The 23,413-nt window shown below is 40.9% G+C and overlaps 1 protein-coding gene across 2 annotated transcripts in view; it reads right to left on the reverse strand.

The window, feature by feature from the left end:
* Window positions 1-23,413, reverse strand: part of ZFYVE26 (zinc finger FYVE-type containing 26) — a 3,506,023-nt gene that overhangs the window by 2,687,609 nt on the left and 795,001 nt on the right. For both annotated transcript variants that reach the window (XM_044074068.1, XM_044074069.1), the window contains one exon: window positions 19,819-19,907. In XM_044074068.1, the coding sequence (XP_043930003.1) occupies window positions 19,819-19,907 (89 nt within the window). The remainder of the gene's footprint in view (window positions 1-19,818; window positions 19,908-23,413) is intronic.

Raw genomic sequence — 23,413 nt, forward strand, 5'->3', positions numbered from 1 at the left:
AGGGACAGTTATAAAGAAACATGCAGTCCTCAGGCACGTTATAAAACCCATCAGTTTTTTTAGGACCAAGGGGTTGAGAGTCAAGAGCCTGAGAAGTAGTGGAAAAGGCATCCAGCAAAGCTACAAGAAAAGGAACAACAGAAGAAGGCCTAGGAAGTTCCATTTGTAGAAGCTCAAAGCACCTCTTCTGAACATGAGACCTCAGCACAGTCCCATTTAAAAAATTCCATCATTCTAGAAACAGTATCACCAAAGAAATCTCCTCAAAAGGAGAATCAGGACTGACAGACTTTTCTTACTCAGAGTCATAGTCAAGTGGCAAAAGAATTTGGGAGGAAAAAGTCAGAGATTCCATCAGAATCAGCAGCATCCTCCTCAGAAGAATCCTGCTCCATGGATCTCTTAAGAGGGATAGAAGACCAGTGGGGATCAGGAAAAGAAATACCCTGTGGAGGCTTGAGAGCCTTAAGGTCATTAAATAGGCCCGGAGTGAAACTGCCATTCACTCTGAGGATCCTTTGGAGCAGGCAAAATATGTTTAGTTTTTTTGCTTCTTTTTGCATGGGACATTAGCCTTGAAAAACCTTGGCGGTTCTAACTCCTGATGGCACTCAATAACAGTAGTCGGAATCTCTTCCCTTACTAAAATTTGAGGAACACTCCTAGGCCCTTCAGTAATAACCCAGCCATGGTCCTCTCTGTACATCCCAGGCAGACGTCTGTGAAACCTCCATGGACGTGAGTTGCGTCGGGCTTATGCCTACCTCCGAAGCAGTCATGGCAGTGGAATCTGAGAAGGGAAATCGCTCGATCCTCCAGGCTTTCACCAGCCTCAAGGGAGAGATGTCCGGTGTTGGTGGCACAGGCCAAGAATCAGACTGGACTTTCTTAGCTTTTTTCTTCGGAGATGGCTGGACCTCGAGCCAGGAAGATAACTCCATGTTATCCTTAGCCAACAACTTATTTTTTTCTCACGGTAAATCAGGAGGGAAGAAAGCCAACTCCACAATCTCTTAGGAATGAAGGACTGACAAATCTCGCAAGACATATGATCATGGAAAGTGCATAAACAGAACAAACACTGCTAGTGTCCATCTTTATCGGGAATCTGTCTCCCACAATGGCATTTCCACTTTCTGGATGACATGAAATCCAACAACCAGAAACAAGGCAAACATAAGCTAATAAAAACAAAGTCCCCAATGTGGCACTTACTTGAGAATAGTAAAACCAGCAGACGAACAAGCATTCAGAATGACAGTAAAGATGGTGTTCGAATTGGCAGCAAAGAAGTTCTGAGGTGGTATGTCTGGACTTCACCTTTATGCCCTACACCATGCACACGAAGCATACATTTGATGTATGGCATACCCTTTATAACCAAAAGGCTTTGGTATACTGGACGGACATCGGGCTGCCTTCTGCAGGGGATTCCTATTGTACAGAATACTGCAACATTAATATGGAAGGACATGACCTGTTTGTTGAGCATCCATTTGTGGGGTCTTCAATGGACCTATTGAGACAGTCTACTAGGATGATGTTCTGGGATGGAATGTACACTGCTTGACAGTCATTCAGGCCCTATATGTCTGCATCCATCTCTCGAAACCAGGACCTCTTGAGTATTCCCAGACAAAACAGTTGTGTTACATAAGCAAGGAGGAACCAGATTATACCAGTTATGCAGGTTGACTCAGATTTCTTGGGACCTAACCACTAAAGCAGGTGTATTCCACCAAGCAGTGTACATTCCATCCCAGAACATCATCCTAGTAGACTGTCTCAAAAGTGCAGAGTAGATTGAAAGAATTTTATAATAGTTATTTTAAACAGTTTGTGTTTCAGTATCTTTCAATCTACTCTGCACTTATAAGTGTAGCTACAAACGTAAAAAATAAATAGATATACAGTTTGTGTTTCAGTAAAACATGGTTTTCATACACGTAAGCATTTATTTATGTGCAAGGTGAATGCAGTTTTTTACACTTTTGTATGTAATTATAGCAATGCATTTCTTGATGTTTTAGATTTTTAGACAGTACATGCAAAATTAAGTAGTTAGCACAGAGTGGTATGCACAAACAAAAATTGCATTATAGATAATGTAACAGAATTAATTGTACATTTGTTTAGTCTTCGGATGACTAATTCATATTAATTCAATGCAATGTTTTTAGATTTTTTTGTTAATTAATCAATTAGGGGTGGGCAATTAGTGTGCTATTTAAGGCACGTCATATCCTTCGTATAAGTATCTTGATAAAGCCTGATATTTATCAGGCGAAAGCACTTGATTCATTACGGTTTATTTATTTGGCATCGACAATAAAGTTTTCAAAGGATTATTTGGCTGTGTCTGCTCTCCGTGGTGTTTCTTCTTATTAGTCTGTTGGGATGTATGATGAATAAAGAGAAAGACAATGCTCTAAGGCCGTCTCCCAGGCCATTACTGCCAACTGGAACAGAGATTTTGACATTGTCCCCCCCCTCATTTGTTGAGGTACCACATATCACTGTGGTATTGTCCATAACCACCATAAGAGGACTGAGTCCATAGGTGAAGGAATTTCAAGGCATAGATTATTGCCAACATTTCCTTGATATAGACGTTGTTCCATGAGTCCCTGGGCTCCCAAGTGGTTTGCAACTGCACACCCATTGATACCACTCCCCAAGTGAAGTCAGATGAACCTGTCTGGATGGACTGCGCAGGAACATGAAGGAAAAAGGGAAGTTCTAGACTGATATTCAACTGTGTTCACCACTATAACTCATGTATGATGAAGGGCAGCACCGATTACGGACATTCCAAGAAATGAAGGTGGTGGCGCCAACAGTTCTGGATATAACACTGAATTTTCCTCATGTGGGAACAGGCCAGTGGTATATTGAGAACCATGAATGCCATAAGTCCTAGAATTTTTAAGAATTCTCTCTGATGGAAAGTTTCTCCAGGAGAATTCCAGAAACACTACTGGTAAGAAAGAACCTTGTCTTCATGAAGAAATGCCATTCTTTTGTTGGAGTTGCTTAAGCACCCCAGGAAAATGAGTCTTTGTGATGGCATCAGGCACAACTTCTGAAGGTTCAACTTGATTCCTAGCTGGGACAGTAAATTTGAGACCTTCTCTAGTGATTCTAAACACCTGGATACAGACTCTGTACAGATCAGCAAGTAAGGAAAGATGCGAACGCCAAAAGTCCAGCAGTGTGCGACTGCCAGATCAAGATATATGGCAAACACAAAGTACAGTGGGTAGCCCAAAGGGTAACGTAGAGAACAGATAGTGTGAACCAGACACAACAAATCTCAGGTATCTCTTGAAGTGACATGCAATAAGGACATGGTGATAACCATCCAAGTCAAGGGGCACTATCTGCAGGGTAAGCATCTTAAGTTTGGGGACCTGGACAAACTTATTCAGAAAGAAAAGGTCCAACACTGGTCTCCAAGACAGGTGCTTTCTGGGAAGTTCTAGAGTAGAAACCTTTCATACTTTCTAAAGGATAAACTGGTTCTATGACCCCAGAGTCCAGCATTTGCTGGAGTATAGGAGAAAATAAAGTCTGATTCAGCAGATGACTGTATAAGCCCTTGAAATGAGGCTGATGATCCTTCCACTCTCACATGTAACCTCTGCCACCAATGCTAAACACCCATTAGTTGAAAACTACTGACAGCCAGGCCACCTTGTTGACAGCTAACTTTTGAGATAGGGCACTTGAAGGGGGAATTGGGAAAGATGGGTGCTGCACCAAGACATAGTCAGAGACTGGAAGGAGGGTCATTCTTTTTAGGAAAGGAACCCCTCTCGTTATGCTTAGTGGAGTTCTTTTCCTGTCATTTCCTTTTGGTGCCTTTGCCTTTGATCAGCTGGGGCTTTTGTTGGAACACAAACATATTGCATGCAGTGCTTCACAAATGCTTGCTGACCTCTGAAGCAGATGAAGAAATTACTCTGCTTAATTGAAGAAAACTTGGAAATATGGAATATTTTAGATACCCTTATAGGTTCATAGGTAGGTCTAGGCTATCGGCCCTAGGGCCTATACAAGCCTAGCTATAACGATTACCTGGCTATTGTTTCCCACAAATATTTACCTTCCTGGACCCCTGTCTAGCAGGGCTACTGATGAGATCCCTGGGGTGAATTTCCCATTTCCCATCCAGTCGTCAAGGTTCCTCTTGAAGAGAGCCACTGAGGGACTCTGCCTGACATGTATAGGTAAGCCTATTCTAGAGTATGGGGAGTCTCTGGGTCAGGAACCTATCCCTCCAGCATGTTCTATTCATCCTGATGACAAGGTTAGGATCCCTGGAGCGTGTGGCTCGGAGGGATTGGGATTCCTTTAAGTGTAGCATGTCCAACAACTCTGGGTTTGACATGGCCTTGTACATTAGGCAGAGATCGCCTCTGAGTAGGCAATATGCGACCGAGTACAGCTGGAGTTTCTATAGATGGTCAGCATAAGGCATCTGCTTTAGGCCTGTGATTCATTTTGTGAGGCATTTCTGCAGCCTTTCTAGTTGTTGCAGATGTCTTGTGAAGTACATACCAAACGGGGCATTGTATTCTATAATGGGTCTAATGAGGAATGCATACAGAGGGACAATGACCTCTTTTTTCTAGATGAAAAGCCCTTAATGATGAGGTGTACCACATACAAGGATTTTCTAACTGTTGTGGCTATGTGGTTATCAAAGGTGAGACCACTGTCCACCTGTGTCCCTAGGTGTCTTATCACACTTTCAGTGTTTAGTGTACTGCCACCTATGTGGTAGCTCACAGGTACGTGTTTTTTCCCCAAAGGGGACAACTATACATTTTTTGGCATTTAGCTTAAGCCCATGGCTCTGGCACCAGGCATCTGTTTCGGTAAGGCCCTTTTGTAGTACATCCACATCATTTGAGGATTCAATAATGGTTCCCAGCTTGCAGTCATCTGTGACCTTTGTAAGCCAGAGTTCCTTAGTGTTGGCCTGTACTTCAGAGAAGTATATGCCAAACAAGAATGATCCCAGGACAGAAACTTGCGGTACACCACTTGTCACTTGTCTGCAGCTGGATTTGGAGTCAGCTACTTTTACAGTGTGTGTTCGGTCAGTGAGCCAGTTTGCAACCCATCGAGTGATGTAGGGATTAATGCCCAGTTTAGTAAGTTTATCTATGATTCCAGAGTGGGGGGTAGTGTTGAAAGCCTTGGCGAGGTCTAAGTAGGCTGTGTGAACCACCTTACCCTTGTCCACGGCTCTGGAGACCGATTCAAAGAAGTCGATCAGGTTCAGGAGGCAAGATCGTCCCTTCACGAACCCAAACTGGGTGGGGTCCAGTATTTGAAGGTTGCCAGTGTCTTTGTTTATAAGTTTCATGAAAATGCGTTCCATGACCTTGCAGATCAGGCTCGTCAGACTGATGGGACGGTAGTTCCCAAGATCCAAAGTGGATCCCTCCTTGTGGGATGGGATGACTGTAGCTGTGCGCCACTCAGTGGGCATGAAGCCTGGGGTGAGGCTATGATTAAACATGACACACAGGTGAGATGCCAGTTCATTTTGTAGTTCATGCAGTACACAGCCTGGGATGTCGTCTGGTCCCCTGGGTGCTGTATTCTTGGCTTTGGAGAGAGTGGTTTTTACCCGAGTGGTCGTGATTACCCGGATTTGGCATTCTTTTGGTATTGATATGGGCCCTTTAGGGGTTGGGGGGGTGAAACTGGCACTAAATCCATCTGCCAGGATATTGGCAGTATCCTTGGGATCAGTATATCTAGTGCCATTCTGCTGTAGCTCAGAGCAGATCTGAGTATTGCCATTTAGATTCTTGACATAGCTATAGAATGCCTTGTGGTTGTCATTGGAATCTTTGGCAATTTTTGTTTTTGTAACTAGCTTTGGAAGATTTTATGAGGGATCTTAGCTTTCTACTGAAGCTGGTGAAGGAGTTTTTTTGAATCCTGAATTCTTCCTCTTTTCTGCAACAGTTTCTTCCTTCTGTTGTACAGCTTGTTTATGGCAGGGGACCACCAGATTGGCTTCCTTTTTTTAGAGGACAGTGTCTTGGTTCTATTTGGGATGGCTCGGTCCATGCACAAGTGAATGTGCTCATACAGCACCTTAGTTTAGGATTCAGCAGTTGAACTTTCAGTTCCCATCTACATGGGTGTCATGAAGTTTGTTACTTCTGACTTGAGAAGCATGGAGTTGGCTTTGGAGAAGTTTTTTACAGAGGTTTCCTTAAAGGGGGGGGATTGGGATGTGTATGTCAAGGGTGATTAGCTTATGATCTGATCTGACCAACGAGGGGGTGACCACTGGTGTGGGGCATCGATCTCCCATGTTGGTAATAAGCAGGTCTAGAATATTCGTACCCCTGGGACTATGAATTAATTGCTCTAGGGCGTTGGAATTTATGAATTCCAAGAACAGTTGAACAAAGATGTTGGTATAGGAGTAGTTTTCCCAGTTAATGGCAGGGTAGTTGAAATCACCCAGTATTAGGGTGTCTGTATTTTAATATTTTCCAGTATGTCTAGAAAGGTGTAGTGAGAATCTTGGGGCATGGTGGGGGATCTGCAGCAAGCTACAAATTGTATTGCAGTCTTACCTAGTGTTAGCTGCACCTGGCGATTTTCAGATGCATTGTGTTGGGCAACCAGCCTGGAGGTGTGAATATCCTTGGTGAATATGGACACTCCTCCACCTTTACTGTTTCAGTCCTGGTTTGGTGGCCGAAAAGTGTGGTATGTGTTGTAGCCTGGTATTGCAGGGGTGCTCTCTGGAGCTTTGAACCAGGTCTCAGTTACTGCACAGATATCTATGTTCTCCATTTTTAGGAGAGCCTCGAGAGAGTGCATCTTGAGGTTTAGACTCCTAGCATCGAGCAGCATTACCTTCAGATTTTGCTTGCTTGTACCCGTTATGGTGGTAGTTTAGTCTTCTGAACCTTGCCTAAAAAAGGCACTATAGGGGTGGCAAGAGCCTTAGCTAGTAACCTGAATTCCAGGGGCAAAAGGTGCAAACCATCTCTTACAAAGAATCTTGGTTTGTCGATCATGTCGTCACAGGCAGACAGATAATGGATCCCCTTTGAATGACACCAAAAGCTTAGCCAATTACTGAAGTCAATCATTTTGTCCTTATACTATGGTATCATTCTGGGCGATTGCAAGATGCTACTTAGGGCTAGGATCATATCTGCCTGGGCTACATGATCCGAGAGCTCTTCCATGTCTCTTTTCATGTAGTCCAGGGAGGTACGTCTCAAGTCATTTACTCCAACATGGACAATGACAGAGTCATATTTGTACCTGTTGTGGAGTGACTTGAGTGCATGTGTTATGTGGCAGATCCTGGCACCTGACAGGCAACTAACTATAATTTTCTCCTTGTTCAGCATGGTGAGTGGGACATCAGTGTGCCTGACTATAGAGTCACCTATGACTAAAGTGTTAGGTACGTTGTCTTGCTTTAGAAGCTGCTGTTGGGTGGCACACTGGTGTTGTGAGCTATGTGACACTTTGGTTGTGTTTGGGGGTGGTGTTTGCTGCATTTCAGCTTTGGATGTCCTTTTTGCTTAGGCAGGTTAATGTTAAGAGTCTCCACATATGTGGGTTTTGTGTTGCTATGTGTGCGTTTTGAAGGACTATGTGTTGTTTGAGAGTTAACCTTCTCCTCTTGACTGTCTAGCACAATCTTGGCTGGAGAGAGCTTTGCTTCCAGTTTGGCTATAAGTGCATCTCTCGCAGGTTGTAGTGTTTGGTGGTAGGAGGAGAGGGTTGTCTGTGTACATAAGGGAATTGCTGCATTGCCCCAGTATGCCCAGATTCACCAGGTGGACAGGAGAAATCACCGGAAGCTGACCCTTGGACATACCTGGTTAGGTGCTTTCTTTGTGTAGTACAAGAGCTCTTTTCCCTTACTTTTTGGCAGGGTACTTGCAATTGTAGGCTGTCTAGTGCCTACGACTATTTTCTCATTATTAACAAGGAGAGGTGAGTGCTTGTAAGAAATTAAGAATTCCTGGTGCTTTTTAGCAAGTTTTAGAGAAAGTGCTAGTCACAGGTATACAGATTTTAGTGCTACTGCTGATAAACTAGCTAGTTCTAAGGGAAAATTTGAAGAGCAAACTTTCTGGCTCCGGGAATAGTTTAACTTTAGCCCCACTGTGCACAAATGCGAGAATTTATGCCAGAAAGTTGCATCAGTTTACCCCTATCATCCCAGTGTTCAAAGATCTGACTAGCTGCTGTACCAAACTCTCACCAAAATGAAGTGGAGTATTCATAATCTTATTTTTCTAACTCATCAGAAAAGATCTAACTGTGCAACCAATCATATCCTTTATCACCACAGACTTCACTGCATTTCTAGAAAAAGTATTGGTCACTTCCATGACACTCTAAAGCAAGTTTTGACACTTGAGAAACACTGGACACAATATGTTTGACAGATTTTTTGCTCAGCAGACGATGCAGAAAACTCATCAAAACTATACATACACCTCAACAAAAACTTCCACATAAAACACTGGTAGTTAATTAAGCACATGAAAGACTACCATGCTGGAATGTGCCAGCATCTTTCCCAGAGATTCTAGCCACTTGCCAGCTCATTTGAAGGGAATGAGTTTGAGGAAGACACAGTCTTTGTTGAAAGAGGTCTATGGGGACAACACAGCTGGATCCGCAGACAAGGGGGTTTGGGGACCAGGCATAGTTGACCACACCCTTAATTTTTTAAACACTATTTTAGACAAGGGTTCATTCAACAGAGAAAATTTGCAAACCTTCCTAAAAACATTTTCCCAATGCTGGGCTTAATGGGAGAAAGGTCACCATGTCCATAACCTCATCCACCAAAAGATCATATACCCTTGCTGACCTCTAAAGCAAATGAAGATTGCACCCAAATTAATACATCCTTAAATCTAGCCAACATTTGGGGAAAAAAACATCTACTTGGGTTTCTGCAATTGTTCATCTTCCAGGGAAGCTGACTGATCAAACTCTGACCCTTCTGAAACGTCAGATTCTGAACCCTTTTCAAAATCAAGATCCCCTTGAACAAAGGTGCGAGCAGCACTGTTACTCATAACCCAGGTTTGCATTCTGTAATCCTCTGTCCGAACAATGGCTCTAACCATAGCCACCAAATGTGCTAGGTCTTCTGTCTTCTTTTTGCATGCATTACACTAATGAGAGAATCCGCGGGGGAGACAGATCAACATTGGCAACAAATTCTGCACTTTAGCTTCCTTTGCACCGCAATATTTTAGCTCCCTGTACCTGAATGAAGCACTGGTACATCCCAGGACAATGTGCCTGACATGCATATCCACGCAGTTGAGGTACTAACACCACACCAGGGGACCTGGAGGCAAAACATGGCAAGTGGTCCGATATCTGCTTAAGGCTATGGAGGAGTTGCAAGCCATAATCTTTCTATAATTTTAGGTGCACAAGGGGCACTGATAGGGGGAATGGAGCACCATATCAGAGTCCATTAAGTCGGGGAACAAAAAAAACTAACCAGATCAATACCAAATACTGGATGCACGGTCAGCCCAATAGAAAAAAATGGACAAATCTCACTATTATCCCTCTTAATAGTGATCAAGTCTATTTTTGTAGGGATACTATTCTGAACCCTGCACTGAATAAAATGACTGTAGTTTCAGCAACACAGTTCAAATCACAAAATACATGTACAGAAGTCTCCTGATTTCATAAATAAATAAAAACTAGTTTCAGTACAAATGAATGGATAAAACCTAAAACAATATATAGACTATAGCAGTATTAAACAATACATAAATCTTAAACTAATGAAAAATTACTGTCAGAAATGTTTAACATAAAAAATCGCAACAAAATAAAGGTTTAAAAATAAAATTATTTAAAATGCTGCAATCCTGCTCAATCACCTGAAATAATTACTCCAAAGGAAAACTGCAATATCAGCAAGTTTTTTTTCTGCCAAAACTTTCAAATAAAGCTTTTTTACCAGCATAGCACTTACTATATTAATCAAAGTTAAAACAGAAGCATACACAAAATTTCTAAATCAGATAAAACAACAGTACTCAACCACTAACAGATAAAAACAAAGAATGATCAAAAGATCAGGGAGTACTTAAGAACAGCAAAACTCCCTTGCCTTTTTAATTATTTTTCCAAGTATGAAACTAAAAGTTAACTAAAGGAGTAAGTAATGTCTTTTGGCTTTTCACGGTTAGGGGTCGCCACAGCGGAACTCCAGTCCGCTCATGATTAGCAGTAGATTTTTACGATGCAGAGTTGCCAGCTGGACGCCCAACCTTCAAAGAAGGCACACCCATTCACGCACACACCTACCTGCATGTCTTTAACGTCACTTGACAGCAGGGACAAAGTTAACTAAAAGAGTAGTGTGTTCAAATGTCTGGATTTCCTAGAGGCTGTACTTGAGATAATTAACCTGAATGCAAGAAATTGTATACCATGCCAGTTTGAAAGCAGATGCATCAACTGGGTTAAATTAACATATACATAAAATGTATTTTAAAGGAAATTTATTTTGAAGTGAGAATTTGTTACACATTTTGATACTTAACATTCTTTTGTGATGGGGAGAATTATCACAACCCCACTATTACAGAGAAGTGCATGTTTTTGTTTAGGGAAATGAAAGAACAACAGGTTAAACAGGTGATGAGGAAACAGAAGGCAAATAAGCCCCCTGGGCTGGTTGATCTCCTGATAGAGATGTGGAAACTGAAGACAGCAAAGACAGCAAAGTGTTGGGTAGGACTATTTAATAAAATTTTAGTAGATCAGCAGGCACTGGACATCTGAAAGGAGTTGAGAGCATTTTTTCCAAAGGAGGCCAAGGTCCTCAAAAAGCCTAAGCTCATATCAAACAGAAACCATCTTGAACCATGACTGCAAAGTGTTCATGAGTTATAGAGCCAATACATTAAATGTACTAATTAATGGGAAAACTGATGGATTTAGATCTGTGTGCCTTTTGTCTGCAAATAAGACATGCTGATATTATTGTAGTATTACTGAAAATACAAGATGCAATTAAAGAAAGGGAGGAGGTACCTATAGCCTCAGCAGATGCAGAGAAAGCCTCTGATAGGGTGGAATTAGAATACTTTTCGTTACTGGATTGTATGAGCTTATCTAAAGGGTATAAAACATTGATTAAAGGAATTTACACAAACTGGAGAGCTCAAGTGAAGGTTGATTGGGAATTATCAAAGGAGCTAAATATAACAAAAGACATGAGACAAGGCTACCCAATGCCTCCCTTTCTATTTGCAACTTACTTGGAATCCTTATCCAGGATTATTAGGGTATTGGGACTAAAGGGTTACTAAGTGGGTAATGTGAAGTTGACGGTTACATTATATGTAAATGATGTGAAATTAACTACCCACCCAGGAAAGATTTAGGATTGCTACTGAAGATTCTACAAAGGTTTGGAAATATATCAGTATATAGATCAATGTAAAAAAATAAATATTGGATCTCAATATAACAGATCAGGAAAGACTGACAGCAACCCACAATGTGGGGCAACTTAAAGCTGAAGTGTTTGGGCATTCGGCTACACGAAACATATGAAGAGTCCAAGGCTAAGTCTTGGATTAAATGTTTGATAGGGAAACAAAATAAACTGCCAAAATGTGCAACATAAAACTTAATAAGAAGGTACAGATCTGGAATTGGCATGCTGTTCCACATAGCCCATATTTAGGACTGTCATTTTGGTTAGCCCCAGATAAACAAACTATAATGAAAGTTAACTGTATGAGAGAGCTTTTATGGAAGGGACAAAGACCACAAATGAAATGGGACTGAGTTACTCTACCACAGTCCCAAGGGAATGTAGGGGTATGGGTGATAGTGAAATATTGCAAAGTTATCCACTATTAATAATGGCAAGAAACTAACGAGTCAAGTAAAAGCCCCTTGGCTAGACCAAAAAGATTGAGGACAGGCAATAAAGGGAATAGATGTATACAAAAACATAAGTAGATTTATTCAAGTGAAAAGATATGAAAGTTGGAGACAAACTTCTACTAGGAGGGTAAGTCTAGAGGATAGGACAGAGACGGCTGCAGCTTGGTGTTTGAGGAAGCTGAAGACTCAACTAACCTACTGGGGGCAGTTAGTGTCAGCTGACAGAATGCTTAGTTGGGAAGAGGCTAGAGAGAAGTTCCAAATACAAACTAAACTATTTTTGCAGTTTTTGATCCTGGGGAAAGACTTTAAAGACCTGGTGGGAGGACAGACTGCAACTGATTGGTGGTTCAAGGTAAGGCAAAGCAGCCCAGACACACCAAATGGTTTTATTTAGGGCTTACACAGGAGATAATAGGCATACAGAAGGAAAGAGGTGAGGGACATTAGAAACAAGTGGGAAGAATAATAATAAATTTAGATCTGATCTCTGAATGGTGGGAGAGACCTTGTCTGCTCCCTGGGAAAGCAATAAGGCTGCAAAAGTTTTGAATTTTCACACGGAAGTGTTTGCACAGATATATGTACACTTCAGCAAGGCTCAGTAAGATGACACCATGACTTGTGGAACACTGTATGGAAATGGACTGAGGGAATTGGGAGCATGTCTTTTAGGCTTTCCCCAGGTCTAGACCACTTCAATGATGATTTGGAGAAGCTGCTGAAAATAATAGGGGGTGCAGACTTTCACTTAATGAAGAAGGTCTTATTGGGAGTTAGCAGGAAAGTCTTGAAGGGAAATTAAAATAATTGACATGGACTGTAACAATGTTAGCTAAAAAGACAATCAGGAAATGGAAGAACAAGGAGTCCCCAAAGCTGGAAGAGGTTGAGTTTACTGTGTAAAACCTGTGAGAAAGTTACTTGTAGCAAAAAGAACCCAGGCAACAAAAACCTTGGTTCTGGTACAGTCTGTATGGTATATAGAGTGAAGTAAACTTCAGACAAACAGAATTTAAACTGGTCAGACATTAGTGCAAATTGGGTGCACCATGCACGAGGATTGCAATTGGATTTGCTTCTGAAAAACACCCCACCAAGAAAATGAGGTTTGTCTTCTGCTAAAGTCAAGCATTTCTAAAATTTAAAGAAAGCAAAAAGTAAAAGGAAATAATTTAACCCTCCAGCTCAAGATTCAGTTCAGCTAATAAGCAATATGCAGGCTCAGTTCTATGTTCAAGATTAAAAGGTTAGCCTGAAGATACACAGCAGTTCATTTTAAATGTTAACCAGGCAACTGAACTGCTCCAATGCTAGCTGATTTTAGTGTGAAGAAAGGGGATACCGTTAGCACAGCTAGCTGGAATTTTGTAAATAACTATATGTCTTTGTGAATATCAAACTAATTTATACAAGATGTTGGTGTTACAAATGTATTAGAACTGTATGTCATAAGATACTTGTGTTACAAATGTATTAGAACTGTATGTCATATGTATATCAAGCTTATTTGTATAGATGTTTGTGTTGAAAAGGTATTTACAAAGTGCTGTGTTTAAAATATATCCACAGTGTGCCCTACTGGAAGACAGCAGAAATGTACATGCACTATTGTAACTGCTTAAATGTATATATTAACAGAGGAAACTGGAGTGTTACCTTCAGTCCAGGAAACTTTAGAAAAATGCTGAAAATAAATTAGTTCATAGGCTACACAATAAAGAGGCTATCTCTCAAGCATTCGATGTAGCTAGAGACACAACATCTGTACTAGGAAGCTTTCTGTATTGTCTTTAGGGTGAACTAATTACTAGTCTTGAAATTTGGAGGAATACAATTATTTTATGACTTCCAACATCTGCCAAGATCTGAGCAAAAGCCTTGTATGAGTATTTTTACACGTAGATACCAAATACTGCAGATACTAAATACTGCCAGCTCCAGCAATAGGGGTTTTGGCCTGGGGATTAAAAGTCAGATGACAAGAAATTATGTCATTTTGCAAGCTATCCCAGCAGTAATATGTGAGATATTTTGAGAAGTCTCTTAGTGAGACAAAGCATTCTGTATTCTGTCTTGGACCTGATAACAACTAAAAGATCTATTCACCACGTCTGCCTTGCTCTATTAGTAAATTCTTAGGTTATAGCAATTCATTTAGATACAGTCAGGAATATAGTGAAGCTTAGTTTACATGTTTTTCTTTATCTGTGTGAGCCTGTACTGCAATGGCATTTTATTTCTTGTGGTTTTGAACTCTGATGTCACTGTAAATATATATTTAGTATTCTCTTGTTCTTTTATTATTTATTATTAAATATACTTAAACCTTTCATTGTGGCTGATCTGTGTAGAGATATTTAAGTTTTGGGAGTACTTGCATATTTATTTGGTGACACTGTGTGGGCCACTCCTAACAGCCTTGCTCTTGGTTAAACTATCATTGTTATTAATATTACACAGTAAGATCGAACACCCTTTGTTAAGGGTCCTAAAGTAGCTGATAAAAAGTGACTGGTGGCACTGTAACTACCTTATAGTCTGGGCAGAAGGGGGCATAGCTAGTAAACCTGTGTCAGCCTTTCCCAGGAGAGAGAGAGAGAGAGAGAGAGAGAGAGAGAGTGTGTGTGTGTGTGTGTGTGTGTGTGTGTGTGTGTGTGTGTGTGTGTGTGTGTGTGTGTGAGAATCAAACCTCAAATTGTATGCGTGTCTCAGCTACTTGAGCAGGGACACAAAGCACTGGTTGGACAGAGGGTGCTCGAGGTCTTGGCTTGGTCACTCGGATGAGATCTCAATTCTACAGCTGTTAGAGTGGGTAATCTTACTGGGGATCTGGAGAAAGTGGGGAAACCAGCCTCGGACCGTCTGTGGTCTCTGGCTGCTCTTAAGGGGAAATTGCACTTGATGCAGAGACCTGCATCTGGAAATACTGTGTGTGTACTTGTCATCCTCTCAGTGAATGTACCCCAATGTTACCAGTGGTGAGGCTCCTTGATTACTGGTCCAGTGGAGGTCGTCACAACTTGTGCCACAATTGCAAGGGTAAATACAATATATATATATATATATATATATATATATATATATATATTATATATGGAAAATTTAGTGTAGCCAATTACCCAGTATATTTCTCAGAAGTGGAAGGGAACCTCTACACCCAGATAAAAATTACAGTGTCTAGAAATCAAGTATGAACCAGGGCTCTTGTAGCAACAATGCAGACATCTTACCACTACACCACTGTGCTGCCAGTCAGTCAACTTTTCTTTAACCGCCACAAACTATAAAAAAACTAAATTCCCTCTCTAGAAACACTGACAGTGATTAATAGATAAGGAAAAGCAAATTAAGTTAAAACAAATGAAAAATTAAGTTAAAACAAATGAAATATTAAATCATACAATCAACTGCATCAAGGAAAAAAGGCTGAAAAAAAAATCAGACACAAATACTCACTGTAAAAGGCTTTAAGAGTGAAGTATCCAAAAGCTGCGCTAAGTCTCACAGTAAGAATATCCTAGCATATTACACAGTCCCCATCCTTTCACATGCTGTCATTTGCAGTCAGATACAGTACAGTTCACGAAGATTTTCATATGAATTATTATGGCAAGAGTCCCAGCCTCAAACTACAACACTGTCTTGTGGTAATGAATGACCAGGATCATCACCATCATCATCAAATCTCTTTCCCCTCATTTTAGATGAGGTCAGGGTCTTATGTCAACTTTCAACACATCTCTTGATTTCCAGGCAATTCTGTTACCTTCTTTGACAATCAAGTCAAGTCAGACTTTAGGAGGTTTTCACTCACACAAACCATCTCTTGGCTGAAGCCCTCATCTTCTTGTCTTGCCTTCTTCCTGTTTCGCTCAAATCTTCTTTGCCAAATCATCTACTTTCCTGCACGTGACCAAGCCATCATAATCCATTCTCCTTGAAGTCTTGTGACTGGGGCTGCTATAGCTTCTGTTGTAATGTTCTCATTTCTGAGTTTTCCATTGATATGCTTTCTATCACCTGTCTCAGCCATACCTCCTCCATCACCTAAAGCATTCTCAGTTACTCTGTCTTCACTACTAGGTTTCTGTGCCATATAAAATCCTTGACTGCACCTCAGTTTTGCACACATTATTCTTCATCTTCTTTGGCATTGTTCTGTCACACATTACTACTGACACTTTCTGCCAGTTGGATGCAGCACCTCTGAGTCTAGCTCTGTTTTCTTCATTTGGATTTCACTTCTCGTAGAGGGTAGAAAAGGGAGATTTGCCCCTATACTTGGACAGGACGACTCAGACAATACCATAAAATTAAATGACCCTGACCATTTTAATAGTTTTTCAAATGCATTTATTATGGACTACACTGGGGATGCAGTGGTACTTAAAAATACCCTTAGTAAAGAATGGGACAAGTTTAGGGATTTTACAGAACTTGAGCATATAAAGAATCAGCCAATAAAATTTATATATCGAAGGGACATGAATTTAAAAAATATATTTGAGTTCGGAGGAGCTCCCATTACAAATAATGAATCACATAAAATAGGTACTTATAAATGTGGTTCTTGCTCCCAATGTCAATACATTCAAAACAATATCAGCATCTTTATTCCTAGTAGAAAAAGAACCATCTCTTCTACTAAGTTTGCAAACTGCCATACTGCAGGGGTAGTATATATTGCCACATGCCACTCCTGTTTTTCTTTTTACGTGGGAAAAACAGAAAGGAAATTAAAATCCAGAATATACGAACATACTTATGAAATTAAAAGAAATAATTTAAATAACGCACTGTTTCGTCATACCCAGGTTTGTAAGGATTCTGTTTTTTATTTCTTTGTATTGGAGGTCGTACCAAGGGAGGGTAGGGGTGGCATGTGGGAGACTAAACTTGAATATAGGGAACTTTTTTGGCAGATCACACTGGACGCCACTAAAGAACCAGGTTTAAATGAAATGCTTTCAATAAAACCAGTACTAAAGTTAAGAGCTGCCAAGTTGTAAATTTCTCTATGTCCACTAGATGGTAGTAGAACTACATACAACCCCAATAGAACACATATAGTCTATTTGTGTTGAATATTCCAAGAAAAACAGCCTTTCAACAGTATTATGCCCTATTACATTTTTTACATTTTTAACTAATTTATTCAAAACATGTCTTTTATTTAAAGAAATGAATTTTAACACAATGCATACACAGTAATCATTCATTATTTTAACATATCCAATTTTAAATAATTATTTTGTAATTAAATTTGATTTTAACTATTTGAATTTATTGGTATTAATTATTTAAATTCCTTAATTGATTGATGTATAAAAGGTGTGTGTTTTTTTCTATGTGTTGTACCAGGAATTGTGTTTTTTCTGAGGAAGAAATTCGAAAACGCAGTTTTGTTGTTACAAGCGTTAAATAAATCAGTTTTCCTTATTCTACGTTTATTTTTCGAATTATTTCAACTATTTTATTGATTTCCATCCGGATTTGTACAGCTTGGGTCTCATACCCTTATTTGGTCTCCAGAGTGAACACTTTGTTTGGTTTTTGTGACGGCAGTTCACTTTCTCATCTCCTTTCACTTGGATTTCACTTCTCAACCACATCTCGCAGACATCTGAAGCGGTTAACCTGCTCTACTATTCACCCATCTATCTTAACTTTCACCTTCTTCTGACCTCTCCTACTTGCTGTTTTGATCATCTTATCTGTACTCTGTTTCATCCTATGCATTTTGACTTTCTAGTCCCATATTAGTTGGTGAAGTTTCTGTTCATAGTCTGCTTATAGTACCACATTGTCTGCAAACAGCAGCTTTGTTGAGTTATCCCCTCCAATTGGTTTGCTAATGTAGTCCATCACTAGTATGAACAGGAGAGGACACACAGCTGAATGCATAACCAATCCCACTGAGAACATCGCAGAGTCCAAACAGTTCATAATTCTGGGTCTTTGTACATAGCCTGTACTGATTCCATCAATATTCCTCCAACTTCATACATTTGCAGGTCTGCCCAAATCAGCTTTCTTGTGACACTCGTACACCTTTTCCAAATCTAGGAATACCCAGTTGGACTCTTTCCTCGTCTCCAATTTTGCCACTGTCTTACTGCAAACATCAGGTCAGCTGTACTGCATCATGATTTGAAATGACCTGGTCATCTCCTTTCTTATTTTCTACTACTCTTCATATTTGTTCATCAGTCATGCCCTCCAGCACTTTCATATGATGTGACAGGAGTTAAATACCTCTGTACTGTCCACAGTTGTCAATGTCCCCTTTGATCTTGAACATTGGCACTAACATACTTGTGCCATTGTATTTACGCACACAAATTTGAGATGTTGACATTCGCTTCTTCCTAAGGTGCTAGAGCCCTGAGTGCTTCCTTGAACTCCTATGTTTTTGCTCCTGTTAACTTCCAGGTCTTAACCCTAATCTCTGTTAAACTCTGGGCCTTCTCTAACCGCTAACTGTATTTGATTGTGGCTACCAGCGGTTTATGCTGGGATGACTATTTTACTAGGTATAATTATGTGATCTCTGATTTTACCCCAAATACCCTTTCCTCACTAGGAGGAAATCTACCAGAGTTGCATGCTGACCACTCCTGTGTGTGATCTTGTTACAGCATCACTTTTTGATTCATGTCTTGGCCAGCATTAAGCTATTTGCCAACATAAATCTATAAAGGCCACTTCATTATTCCTATTGTCCCACCCATGTGGCCCAAGGTAGTCCTCATACTCTGCTGTCCGTCTCATTATGAACATTTTGGTTCCCCACTACTACCACCAAATAACCCCTCAGTAGCTGATCATCAGCCACCACCAGCTCCTCTCCTCATTCACTGGGTCTACAAAAATCCATCTTGGCCTCAACAAGACCCATATCCAGAGTCACCGGGGTGATCAAGGACACTTGTGCAGTGGCAGTGTCATACTTATGCCAGAGAATTTGCCATAACCCAACCTCACTACAGCGGCAGTCTTCTGAGCTCTGTGATTGCTGCCTTCAGGAGATTGCTGTTTACACAAGCTTCTGATCAATTGGCATAATGCTTGGAGAGAAGAACTTGCCTCAGGCTCTTTCTGCTGAAAGCCTAGACAGCCTCCCTCCCCAGGATGGGCAAGCTGGCATTAGTCAGTCACTCCTGTCCTCACTCATCTGATTCCTCCAGTGCCAGTGCTGTTAGTTAAACATGGGTTATGTGGAGCACAGTAAGGGTTTTATCCCTCTAAGCCAGGTGTCCAGTCACCAACAACTGATTTTGTCCTGCTTAGATGACCTGTACTCCCATATGACAATCAAATGCAGTCCTGGTCAGCCCAGCCTACAGTATTCATACTACTATTAATTGCAACTACACACACTGGCTTTCTACAGCACATAAGAACTGCAGACAAAACCATCATACTGATCTTGTTAATCATCTCAGAGACAATGATGGGGCTTCTCCACAACTACAGTCTCTGTTCAATCAGCAATCCTGAGGTCCAGAAAGGGATGATTATCACAGTTACTGACCTGTTCTATCTTAACACTGTATGTGACCCCATTCTTCACAGGCATGCAAAATGCAAAAGTACGGATCCACAGTTCCACTAAATGCAAAACATGACATCCATACAGAAGCATACAACAGTTTAAGCCTATGCTGATACTCTGATATAGAAAGTACACAAGGTTTAAGAGGTGAAAAACACCCACTGGCACCAACATGTAGTGTGACTCATGTCCATGGAAATCATCTGAAAACTTGTCCCCCTAAAGGATATGCACAGAAAAGTGGGAAAACTGGATGCTGTAGTAGACCAACAAGGTAACTAGTGCTTTAACAACAAAAGTACACTTACCTACTCTGATTCAAGCACCACTCAAGCACTTCAACTTGTTCAGAAAGTCCATCACAGAAGTCTTTCAAAACAGAATCATTGCTCAAGTCCTACAAAAATAGAAAGACATTTCTATCAGCTATGCATTTCTGTCCTGAGCAACATAACACAACACAAATTTATATGGAAAAGTTGAAACTTATTCCATTCTGAAACAAAAAAAAACTTTAAAGCACATATTTTCTGCTTAAATTAGAATGATTTAATTTATAGATAGATGGAATAAAAAGTAATACAACTAAAATATGCAGTTGGATACTAGATAAGTTCACTTGAATGACATACTCATCACCCTATCATTTGATGAGTGAAGTCTTCTGTCTTCACAATTAACTGCTAGAGTTGCACAGCTCACAACAAGGGCAATCTGTTGACTTTTTCCATAAGCAATACAGTTGTGTAAGATAACGTAACAGTAGATGTCCTCCTCTTCACTGTTGCAGTACTCATTACAATAGGGAGAGTGAAAAAGTTCAGGAAGAAGAAGACAGGGAGAAGGAAGGGGCAGCAGAGGTCTCCACAAACCTATGATGGATGGCCTTAGTGAAACCAGCTCTAGCTCTGAAAATTCCATCCAACTTGTAGTGCTTAGTAAAAGCATGCACAGATGTCCAGACAGCTGCTTCAAGATTAGAGTTAGTATCCAAACCCTTTAAAAAGGCACCAGAAGAAGCCACAGCTCTAATAGAATGAGCCTTAACAGAATGAGGAAGGCTCTTATCATGAAAGAAAAAACAAAGAAATAGCTTTAGAAATCCAAGAAGAAATAGTTTGCTTGGATATAGACAATCCTAAAGCCCTAGGATGAAAGGAAACATACAGCTGATCAGATTTACAAAACATCTTAGTCTTATCTAAATAAAATCTGAGTTGTCTATGCACATCCAATGGGTCCAGCAAATTCTTACTGGCCAATTGTGGAGAAGAGAAAAAAGTGGACAAATGAATAGACTGATTAAGAGACAACTCGTTACCCCCTTGGGCATAAAAAAGGAATTCGTATGAATGAAGGGACACCCTGTCCTTATGGAACACTTTTTATTTTTTTTTTTAAAGGCCTAGCCATAAGCGTTCATAGCTCAGACACCAGTCTGGCAGAAGTAAGGGCTAACAAAAGTAGTCTTCCAAGAACAATTTTATAAGGAAGCTGAAGCTGCAAGCTCAAAAGTTGCCTGGGCCAATTTTTCCAAAACAAAATTAAGCTCCCAGGGTGGAGGAATAGGCTTCCTGGGAGGTCTAGTATGAAGGACACCTTTAAGAAATTGTTTAGCTTCAAATCTAGAAGCTAAAGGAGATAATAAAGGCAGACAAGCAGAAATAGCGGATAAGTAGGCCTCAACAGAATAAGCCAATCCAGCATTGAACAGTTCACGCAGACAGAGAACCAAAGGAATATCCACAGAAAGTGGATCCATGCTACGAGACACCAAACAGAAAAAAAAACTCTTCCATTTGGATAAGTAGGACTTCCTAGAAGCAGGTTTCCTGGCCTCCTGCAGGACCCTATGCATGTCCACTGTAAAAAGGTGTCTATGTGGAATAAAAAATCCTATCACCCACAATGTCAGCTGAAGAGTGAACAGGTGGGGATGGATGAGAGATCCCTTGTCTTGTGAGTGTAGGTCCACCCTGTGAGTTAAGTTGTGATGATTGCCCTTGGCTAAATGCAGAAGAGGGAACTGATGCTCTCTCAACCAAAAGGAAGTCACCGACAACATTTTGGGAGCATCTTGTTGTTTTAAACAGGACTTTTGGAATGAGGGGAGGGGAAGGGAAGGCATAATGAAGCATCCCCTTCCAAGAAAGAGTTTACCTTCCAAACCACAGGACCTAGTACTCTGGCACAAAAGAGGAAGCCGTCTGATCAGAAGTAAGGCAAAAAGATCCATTTCAGGAGTACCCCACTGGTGGACAATGTCCAAAAACACATCCATATGAAGCATTCATTCGTGGGATTGAGTTATGGACCTGCTGAGAGAGTCTGCCACAATGTTTTGACCCAAGGGAATATAAACTGTATGAAGTGTCATTTGATATTGGACAGCTAGCCCCCAAACTAGTTGTGCCAACCAGCAAAGATAAGACCTTATCCTCCCGTTTAACATACCATATCACTGTGGTACTGTGTTGTAAACACCTTGAGACTTCCTGGGGAGAAGACAGGATGAAAGGCCTGAAGAGTCAGCAGAAGAGCTCTCATTTCTTTGACAATGATTGTGGTCTTTTTGTTGATGAGGTGACCAGATACCCTGCACCTTTACGGAGCCAAAATTGCTCCCCATTCCAAATCTGAAGAGTCTGTGAATAGCTCCTGAGATGGAAGAGGTGGTTGAAAAGGGAGCCCTGGACTGAGAATCAACTCCTGAATCCACCACTGAAGTTCCAGCTTGAGACATGGGAAAAGTGGAACTAAGAAATTGAGAGTATGACAATGCTGAGGCCAAACTGACTTTTCAAAACTACTGAAGTTTTCTCATATGGAGCTTGGGAAAACAGACCACAGGAATGGTAGAGGCCATGAAACACAAAGCTCTCAGAAATTCCCTGGCTGTTACTAAAGCCAGAGGAAGAAAGGTTTGAAATAAAGAAAAAGAAATGACAGTTAGGCCCTTGGGAGGAGGCAGGGATGCCAACATTTGAACAGTCTAGATCCTGCACCCCAAAAAGACATGATCCTATGAAGGACTTAAAGGATGTTTTGAAATTTATAGTGAACCCCATGCTCTGCAGAAGGGAGTTGGCAAAATAAAGATTTTTCAGCTATATCTCTGGAGAGAATGCCAGAAACAGGAAGTCATTCAAGTAGGGAAAGAGTTGGATCCCCCTTAGCCTGCAAAAAGCAATCACAGGAGGGAGGCATTTGGTGAATACCCTTGGGGAAGTAGAAAGGCCAAAGGGCAAAGCACAGAACTGAAAATGCCAGGAAGCAGATAAACATAAAAGCTCCCTGAAAAGGGGCTGAATAGAGATAAGGCAAGCATCCTTAAGGTCCAGAGACACTAGAAAAACCGGAGGAAGTAGCAAAGGGAACAAGGTCTGAAGGAACAACATTTGAAAAGAAGGGACTTTCAGAAAGGTGATTAGGTGAGAAAGTTCCAGAATAGGTCTCCAAGTGCCCTCTTTCCTGAGAACCAAGAACATTCTGGAGTAGACCCCCTTCCCCTACTGGGAAACTGGAACTTCCTGAATAGTTCCCAGAGTCAAAAGACCCTGAAGCACCCCTGGGAAGAAGGCCGACTACTCCCAAGGGGGCTGAGGAATGTCCAGGAAAGGGGGAAGAGATTTCCATACAATGAAATACCCTCAGCGGACAATGGACAGAACCCAGGAATCCTGAGTAATCTTTAACCAGACAAGAAGGGATAGGGAAAGAGGAAGTGAAAGAATAATGTGGCTGAGAAGAACAGGATAGTCAGACAGCACCTGGTTTGTAAGGAAAAGGAGACTTATGTGTCACAGTAGTCTGGGTAGCTTTAGCAGGTACAGCCCGCTTCCCACCTTTCTTTAATCTTGGGGAAGGACATGACTACCTATGAACCAAGACTGGCTTATTAGG

This window comes from Protopterus annectens, chromosome 6.part0 (assembly GCF_019279795.1).
Source record: "Protopterus annectens isolate FY-2018-M chromosome 6.part0, PAN1.0, whole genome shotgun sequence".
Lineage (NCBI taxonomy): Eukaryota > Metazoa > Chordata > Ceratodontiformes > Protopteridae > Protopterus > Protopterus annectens.